General features: G+C 37.9%; 1 protein-coding gene and 1 pseudogene across 6 annotated transcripts; one reads left to right on the top strand and one right to left on the bottom strand.

Annotated features, from left to right (window-relative positions):
• The first annotated feature begins 262 nt into the window (after window positions 1-262).
• On the top strand, window positions 263-1548 carry LOC117612837 (annotated as a pseudogene).
• A 170-nt stretch (window positions 1549-1718) lies between these two features.
• LOC117612835 lies at window positions 1719-6566 on the bottom strand. 6 transcript variants are annotated; one of them, XR_004583575.1, is made up of 6 exons: window positions 6381-6401; window positions 5535-6029; window positions 5160-5458; window positions 3764-3947; window positions 2960-3094; window positions 1719-2124 (listed from the first exon to the last, which is right to left on the bottom strand). XR_004583575.1 is itself a non-coding variant. In XM_034341477.1 (5 exons), exons 3-5 carry the CDS (start codon window positions 3830-3832, stop codon window positions 1838-1840), a joined length of 462 nt encoding a protein of 153 aa, XP_034197368.1. In that variant the 5' UTR covers window positions 3833-3947; window positions 5160-5458; window positions 5535-6029; the 3' UTR covers window positions 1719-1837. The 6 variants fall into 6 exon arrangements, 3 of the variants coding, with proteins under 3 accessions (XP_034197368.1, XP_034197369.1, XP_034197370.1); XR_004583577.1 differs by having other exon boundaries at window positions 1719-2110; XR_004583576.1 differs by having other exon boundaries at window positions 2975-3094.
• Window positions 6567-9436: the final 2870 nt, after the last annotated feature.

Here is a 9436-nt window from a genome sequence, read left to right as displayed (position 1 = left end):
AAGGAAATTTCCAACTTCAGAGTAGACACCTTTTTCACTCATATAAAGTTGCACCCATTGGTCGTTAAACAATCTTGGTCTTGGGGTCTTTTATTTTTTATTTTTCATCAAAAGCTTGACTTTGAACATGAGCAAGCCGAGTTTGAACTGGCTACTATTTTGGTCCACAAATCTTGGCCGGCATGAAAATGATGCCCTGACCAATCCTTTTACCTCTTCAACGACGTAAATTAATTTCTCTCACAAGCTTGACTTTGAAGAGTTTAATACTACTTCTCTAGGATTTGCAGGCACCTCAGATTCTCAAGCACAAAGATAGAATAAAGATGTCAGAGTACCTTCCTCCAGAAATCATAACCCAAATTCTTCTTAGGCTGCCCATCAAATCTCTTCTTCAGTGCACCTCTATCTGCAAATCTTGGAACTCCCTAATTAAACACACTAGATTCATCAACAACCACCTTAACCTCAATTTAGACAAAACAAGCAATTCCCCTTTGCTCCTTCTCAGGCACTGCCCCAAGGACCCCACTAGAGAGCTCTATTCTCTACACTTGGACAATGGTTCATTCCAAGAACACTCAAAGCCAGAGCTTCCAGTTCAGAGCCTCAATGAGTGTTTCCGAATTGTGGGTTCGTGCAACGGATTGATTCTCCTCTCGGATGATTACCTCACAGATTACAACATGTTTGTTCTATGGAACCCCTCCATTAGAAAGTTCATCACACTTGCCAAGCCTCATGTCCCAAAATCTCCCCATCATTCTGTTTATGGCTTTGGCTTTGATTCTAAGAAAAATGATTACAAGGTAGTAAGACTGGTGTATCTCCGCCAGAATGAAGGCCATGCTTGCCCGGAAATAGAGCTTTATTAGCTAAACTCAGGGTCTTGGAAAAGCATTACATCAGCTGCTCCCAGTTATCTGGTTGCTCAAAATTTTTGGGGTCAAGTTTTTGTCAATGGGGCTGTCCATTGGGTTGCGTCATGTAAGAAAGGAAATTGTTTTCGCAATGTGGTTTTGTCCTTTGATATGAGTAATGAGACTTTCCAGGAGATTGAGCTGCCAGAAGACTTAGCTTGTGAGTTGCCAACTAAGTACATGGCCATTTCGGCTGCCGGCAAGTCCATTTGTGTAAAGCACTTTGATCAAAATAAACATACTATGTGGGTTATGAGAGAGTATAGGGTCGTGGAATCTTGGGCAAAGCAAGTCTCTATTGATGTACATGGCACTCCCAATTTCAGAGTCCTGCAGGTTTTGGGCTGTAGGAAGAATAATGGTGAGTTTCTATTAGAAAGGTATGACCATGGAAGAAAGATTGGAGAGTTCGTCTCTCATAATCCCAAGAACAACACAAATGAGTGTCTGGGAATTCACACAGATCCAGGGTATTCATGTATTGTGTCTTACACAGAAAGCCTAGTTTTACTCAATAAGACGAGCTGATCGATGCAGATTTCATGGAGGAGGAAGAAGAGGAAGGAACCGAAAAATGTAGGTGCTTTGTTTTCTTGTTCATTATGCTTCCTTATTGGATTATAAGTTTCTTTTATGTGTGTGTCTCTTGATGATGAGAGCGTTCTACAAACAAAATAGAAGAATTTCCTTTTTCTGTTGGATTTGGTTACAGTTAGATGATGATCTTGGACTCAAAAGTTTCCAGTTTATGAGATATATATGTATGTGTCAGGTCAGCAAGAATACGACTTTGTTAATAAACGTCTCAAACCATTAATAAATATAATTCGGGTTAATGTAAGTTTCCTAATAAATAAAATGAATTTGGAATGATAGGAGACAAAATTAACTCAAATCACCACCATAACCCCTAAAACTCAAAGTGCTAATTTGACATTCTTGCTCAATCCAGCCCTTGCCCCTCCTTCCACCAGCAACATCCCCAACAACACAATAACAATCATCCAATGAATCACTAGGCAAGCTCGGGAACTCCACTTTCCTTTCGAAGAAGCTCTAACCTCCATGCTTAGTCTTCTGTTTTCATCTTCCTCCTTCCTCAATCTTTTCAAAAGTCCAAGTACCAAACTCTTGGAGGGTTCATATATCTTTGGATGATACCGGTCAAAGAATGTGCAACCTTCTCTTTTCTACACGGCGAAAACTAAAATAAGAAAAGAAAAAAAATACAGGTAAACTTCGGTAAATAAAAGAGATCGATACACTTATGCACTTCTCCCAAGTTATCTTCAGTCCACGAAGTCATCAAAAAAGCATTTATTTTCACATCGAACCCTGGGTGCGTCCATTTCTATTCTCAAATCTGTAAACAAGGTACTATGGATCCAATGTTGTTGATTTGGGGCTCATTTCGGGTATATTAGTTAAATCAAGAATTCTATAGTGAGGGTCTTGTATATGGCCCTTAGGTGAGACCCTATCTCATAACCGTTGGATCAAATTGGTTAGGGTGATCCAACGATTAAGAGATAGGACCTCTCGTAAGGGCTATATATAAGGCCATCACTATAGAATAACTCTTGGTTGAATAGTAGTGGCGGGCCAACATAAGGCCCTCTAATTGTTTTGTCCTCTCAAAAAAAATAGGGTGCTATGACTGAAGAGAGTTTAGTCTTTTGTCAAAACACATGACCCAACAATCTTCTTAAATGTAATATTTTTATGTATGAGTTTGTAAATGTCTAACAAAAAGTGTGATCAGGCATTAATTGTTTAGCTTCTGTACATGAAACTGAAAAGCTTCCCAATTGGAATATTAATACCAATATAATTAACACGATCTAATACTGATCGATTGATCATTAATCATGGGTTTTGTATGTTATTATTTCTATTTCTGTTTTTGTTATTATTGTAGTAAGTTACTGAGTATATTCATGTTCTCATGAATTTGTGGGAGCAACTGGTTTAACTTTTATATTTAATTAATGCGTAATTCATAATTACGATTAATTAGGGAAAGGGGAGTGATCACCTACATCTCATCCCTGTACCTGTAGATTGACAATTGACACTGCATTAAGGACCCATTTGATGTTGATACCAGACCCTATTTCCTGCCACCAAAAAAGAAAAGAGCTCCTGTCTCTCCCAGCAGCTTGAAATCTTGTCACCTGTATCAACATTCATGCAGTTACGATGTTTCAAGTATAATCCTAATTCATGAAAAAATCAGATGTTCCCTGCAATTTTTGTTTTCCTATTTACCAACATATACTTCTTCAGAGAATTGATGTAAGCGCCACAATGAGAAATTCTTTTGTTGAGATTCGACAGAGTCAAACAAACCAGCAAATAAACAAACAATGATGCATGCAGTATGGTTTCATAAAATTCAGGACAGAAAAGTACAACACATTCTGTCATTGCAGCATCTCACTTAGTGGTCTTTATCTCTATGATAAGTACTGTGTCACATTCTATACGGAGCCTAACTAGAAAATAGAGTGGTTATATATGGCCTTTTAATTGCCTTCATAGATATGACCTCCTCTTTTGTTTCTTATTTAATCTCTTACATGTGTATTTTTTTTGAAAATAGAGTGATAAGATCATATTGTCTATAAAGCCCTCAATGACATACGTAAAGACTAAAAACTAGGGCAAGCAATCTAAATCACACTAGATGGGAAATGGTAGAACAAATTTCCAGAAAGGTTATTTATTCACTTCCGAACACTTCCTCACAAGCTATTTGATGATCAGTGACAGTTGGAGAGGAGAAGGAATGATGGTTTAGAGTGGATGAGAAGAGAAAAAAGAGAGTAGGTAAGGGTACTTACAAGCCATTCACAAAATGGTTTTTTGACTCTACAGGCCTCTTCGAGTTCACGTTGCTTTATATACGACATCGACACCACCTCTGAGGTTATTTCCTTCTTCACTTCCTTTGGAAAGCAACTGAGAATTTGTTCGTCCTCCAAAGACAGAGCTCTAGTCCCTCCCAGCAGCTTGTATTCCGCACTCCTGTATTAACAATTGTGATGTTTAAAGTAAAGGCAACATATATCAGTTGTTCCACACAATTTAAATTATTTAACAAAAAATTCTGATGATGAGCATGCAATATGCATTCAGAAAAAAAGAAAAAAAAAAGAGGTGCCATGACTAAAGAGAGTTTAGTCTTTTGTCATGGCACCCTATTTTTTTTTTCAAATTCAGAGCTAAAATCCAAAAAGACAAAAAAAAAAAAAATAAATAAATAAAAAAAAACAGTTTACATTTTATTTCAGAGCAGAGTATTTCTTGTTACTTTAGGCACCAATAAAACAGTAACTTCTATTCAGAAAGTCTCAGAACAAACTGAATTTTCTACCATCATATTCATCATGTCAGACAAATTGAATTTGTTAGCATTTGACAATGTGAAACATCAAACCCAGACCCAAAACATGAAACAAAAGAAAAGGTTTAGCATTTGAATTCAAAGAAGAGTGTTCCCTTTTATTTTAGGCACTAATGCAACATAAGTAACTTCTATTCGTATAGTAACCATGTTTAGTCCTATTTAGTGCATTAACAAGTTAATGCCTGTTCATTTAGAATGTATCAAACAATATACATCATTAACTGAATAAAATATCGAAATAAAATATTTCAATTATCATTTACATACTAAAGATTTTAATAAAATTTCCCCAACAGAAAGGTTTTATATAAGCAAGACGGCTTATGATGGCGGTAGAAAAATTATCTAAATTGTTTCTGTATCGAAAGATGCAGAGAAGTAATCCCTCCCAAAGAATTACGCCTTCCCTAATCACCACTTGAAATGGAAAATATCAACAATGACTATCCAACCCAGAACTCCGCCATACTTCATTCTTAAACCACAATAGCAAAGCACTATCAATTGCTTCACTGCTGCATAAATGTCATTAACATGAAAACGATCATGTATCCTATAAAAAATATGAACATGAAAGTGAAAGCAACTAAAACTACTAAAATATTAACATGTATCCTATAAATGAAGGCATTACTACTAGAATGAAACATCAGAAATCCCCCATTTTCAAAGCTTTTCATCGGTTGATACAAGCCATAAGGCCACTCCTCATGACAATCTGGATCAATAGAAAATATTTTCTGTCCAAGATTTTTCTTCACCACAATCTTTCATTACCCACACATACACAGGATACATAAAAGCAACTTCACATACACAAAGGCAGTCACCTAAAACTCCCATGCCAACCCGATGCTCTCTTTGCAGTTCAAAAGGAGGTGGCTGAGCTGACTGAAAACTCCCCAGTGTCCATGTAAAAAGAATCTATATAAGGCGATGAAAGCCAATGGCAAAACCAATAAAGCGCTCCTTTCAGATAGGTGGTGAATTCTACTTTATTTTTTAAGAAGGGAGCAAAACCTAAACATTCCCATGAGCCTGTCCCAAGTGTGTATACCTCGGCTGCCTTAAAGGGATCCAGTGTCCTTGCTCAGAGATTCTTATCACCTTGTACTGGTTAGTCTTCGGACTGAAACCAAATCCACAATCAATAGATCCCTTTACATAGTCAAGCTTAAAAACTTCAGGAAGGTGTATAAACTCACCGGTTATTGGGTTGCACACAACAACAGGGTCATTGATGAATGGTTTAGACAAGCAAAGCAATCCGTTACACGAATTCACCACCTCATACTTGTGACCAGCTGGACATACCTTAAATCAAAGCTTCTTTTTAGTTCCAGATTTCCTATTGGCATCATTGTGGGTATTGAGTACTTCCTCAGCATTGCGCAATGGTTTGGCAAGATTCATGTGGAACTGATGCCCATTGCACTCATTAAAAAGAAAGTCAGAGGCATCATAACACGTGCAGTTGCTGTGCTCGAAATCAAAATCAGAGCTATCTTCAGGCTCGACCAGATAAAGGGTTCTTGACACACGGGTTGGATTAAAGGGCCGGACCAAAGGGTAGGACTCTGCTTGTGCAAAGTGCAGCTTAGCAAATTCATGGTCCGAAATTAGATCTTGCCAAGTCTTGCATAAACATTTGCAAATGAGAATGCTCCCAGTTGGTAGCATTATTTGCTGGCTCTCTTTTCCTGTTCATTGCAATTCTATGGGTCTGAGAAATGGACAAAAAAAGAATGGATGAAAGGAAACCATCGGTATTTATAGAACCCCGAAATCATATTGTTTCAGAATACCACATCTTACTATTTAAATCGGACTGATAGAAGCCTATGACTTTAATTTTTTCTTAAGCATAATTACTGCTAAAGAAACAATGATATGCAGAGCGATATAATATATGACCCAACGAAAAATGAGAATTTCAGTGTATCAAATGATCAAAACGAAGAACTAAATTACAATTGCGAAGATAGATACAGAGATAAAGTTTAACATCATAAAACAGCGAAAGAGGACTTGGAAGTGAGTGAGAGAATTACCTGCAGAACTGTAGCCCTACTTCAATTTTCAGAGTGACGGGGCGGACGCACAGAGGGACAAATGGGGTCAGACGACCTTATGGCAGCTGGGAAAAGTAGTGGTGAAGCTCCGGTGCGACCCTATGGCGAGCTGGGTCGCACACCAAGTGCTCGACGAAATGCCCAGCAGAGGAGGAAGAAGCCTGCGCTCAGCGCCTGCCTTGCTCAGCGCGCGCGAGAGCTATTTTTTTTTTTTTGAAACCGCCTGGCCAAAACGACGCCGTTTGGTTCAGGCGTGTTTTTAAAAAACCTGACTTCAAAACGACGTCGTTTTGAAGCCAGGTTTAGAAACGAAAAAAAATGGCCAACAGCAGCTTATCTTTCCCTCCCGATCTCAGCAGCCCTTAAAGACCTAATTTTTTTTTTCAAAATTCCCTCTCCTCTCAAAACACCACCACCAACCAATACAAGCCGCCGCCGTCGTCGCCGACGACCTCTTGCCTCCGCTGCCATCGCTTCTCATAAAGTCAAGTGATAATTTTACATATATGATTTTGGGCTTTGGATAATTTTAATGAAATTGATATATCTTTCATGAATTATAATTTATTGGTATGGTGAAATTGATTGATTTTCTTATTTAGATTAGAATTCATATTAATAGATTGATTTTCTTTATGAATTAGAATTCTTTTGTATTTTGATATGAAATTATTTTGTTATTTGGATAATTGTATTAGAGTTTATATTGATTGATATTATTATTTGGATTAGATTAGAGTAGTCTTTAAAAATGATTGATTGAATTAATTTATGTGTAGAAAAAAATTATCATGGAACGATACTTTAAGATAAAAGTGTCTATGGATGGTGAGTCTAATCCGGGTAGTTCAAGTTAGATGAAATATTTGCTAATCTTCAGGCAAACTCTGGAGGACCTTGTCAACCTAAAGGTCATAGATTCCCACAAACTAATCAGTCAGAAATTAATAGACGGTTCAATGCCCAATGATTTGATGAGTTTGATTGGTTGGAGTAAGTATAGTTAAATATGCTGCATTTTGCCTCCATTGCTATCTCTTTAAAACTAATTTTGATCAAGTGGGTGGTGACACCTTCATTGAGGTAGACTTTAACAATTGGAAGAAGGGGAGAGAAAGGTTTAACATTCATGTTGGACCGGTTGGTAGTGTTCACAACCAAGCTAGAGAAGCTGCTTACAATCTGATGAATAAAAAAGTACACATTGAAAGATTTTTCAGATAGAGCTTTATTAATGCTTGAAGATCAACTTGGAGTTTATGTTCATCATATGCGTTCGAGTAGTGATTTTTCTAAATTACAAGGGATTAACATGCTTGCGGAAAAAATGGTTGAGAAAGGGATGCAGGAAAAAATTGTGAAAAACTGTGTATTTGCTTATTACATTAACTTTGGTTTTACCAATTGCAACTGCTTCAGTGGAGAAGTCATTTTCAGCCATGAATATTATCAAAAATTCACTTCGCAACAGAATGGGAGATCAATTGTTGAATGATAGCTTGGTTGTTTACATTGAGAGAGATGTTTTTGTTTGTATTGATAACGAAATTATAATGCAATGTTTGCAAAATATGAAAACTCATCGTGGACAATTGTAGCTTGTATTGTTAGTTTTGCCATGAATTATGAATGGAAGTATTATCTTTATGTTTTTTAGTGTTATTTTCTTCTTTAAAAAATTTCAACACTTTTACACTAAGACCCCATGAGCTTACAATCCTGTATCTGCCATTGCAGAGTGAGAGAGAGAAACCTGACGTTTGATTTATAATTTGAGGTTCGTGCTGGGTGGGAAAAGAAAAGAAGACGGTGACCTTTTCTTTTAGCCCAATGAACTTGCAATTTGAGCCTAATAATAAGTCCAAACGATATCTTTACTAATTGCAGCTTTAAAAGTTTGGGTTAATTACTCAAATGGTTCTCAAATTTATACCCGATTTATATTTTGGTCTCTAAATTAAATCATTCGTTCAAATGGTCCATTAACTCTATATTATTCGGTCCATTAGTCCCATCGTCTAATTTTCTGTTAGATTTAACCAAATTTTAGAGTCATATGACTCTTCATAATTAACAAATAAAAATAGTATTAAAATAAATACAAAATTGGAAAATTTTGAAGAAAAAGAGAAATAAAATCAAGAGACCAAACCCACTCCCCCATTTCCCCACTGTCCCCTCCCATCTTTTGTTTTTCCCATCTCATCTCGGCTTCTGCCCCTCTCTCTCTCTCTCTCTCTCTCTCTCTCTCTCTCTCTCTCTCTCCAAATTCAAAAACCAACAAATTGGAAAACAAAAAATAAAAAATTCAAACATTGCTTGCATCTATAGGTTGGTTGCAATGATGAGTTTATGGTTTGTGGGTGAAAAACAGAATGGGGAAAGAGGGGGGAGGGGTTTGTGGGATGGGGATTTTGGGGATTCTGTTATGGTAGAATTTGGGAATATGTTTTGGTGTCTTGAAAATATTTTTTGGTGGATGAGCAGTGGTTGCTGGGTAAGGAGGAGGGTGGTGGGTGGTTGTCTCTCAACAACGAAGAGGGGAGGGGGAGAGGGTCTAGGTGGTTGTTGATTTGGGGTTTTGGTTTGGTTGGGAGGGGGGTCAATGGATTTTTTTTTTTCCTCTTTTTCTATATTTGCTGGCTTGGGTGGAAGGTAGGGAGGAGCTGAGGTTCTGGGTTCATGGGGCCTAGGGTGGAGGGTGGTTGTAGAATGGATTTTGGGGTTGGAGCTTGAGGGTGGTGATAGGGTTTGTGGGTGAAAACCAGAATGGGGGAAGAGTGGAGAGGGGTTTGTGGGGTGGGGATTCTGTTATGGTGGAATCTGGGAGGGTGGGTTAGGTGTGGTTGTATTTTTTGGGTGTCGTGAGAATATTTTTTGGTGGATGAGCGGTGGTTGCTGGGTAGGGAGGAGGGTGGTGGGTGGTTGTCTCTCAACAACGAAGGGAAATCGGGCCGCCGGGAGAGAGAGGGAGGGGGGGTGAGGAGAGAGGAGGAGGAGAGGGTCTAGGTGTTGTTGATTTGGGGTTCTAGGTT

Source organism: Prunus dulcis, unplaced genomic scaffold (genome assembly GCF_902201215.1).
Source record: "Prunus dulcis unplaced genomic scaffold, ALMONDv2, whole genome shotgun sequence".
In the NCBI taxonomy this organism is placed as follows: Eukaryota; Viridiplantae; Streptophyta; class Magnoliopsida; order Rosales; family Rosaceae; genus Prunus; species Prunus dulcis.
This window is presented reverse-complemented; position numbering and strand designations above follow the sequence as displayed.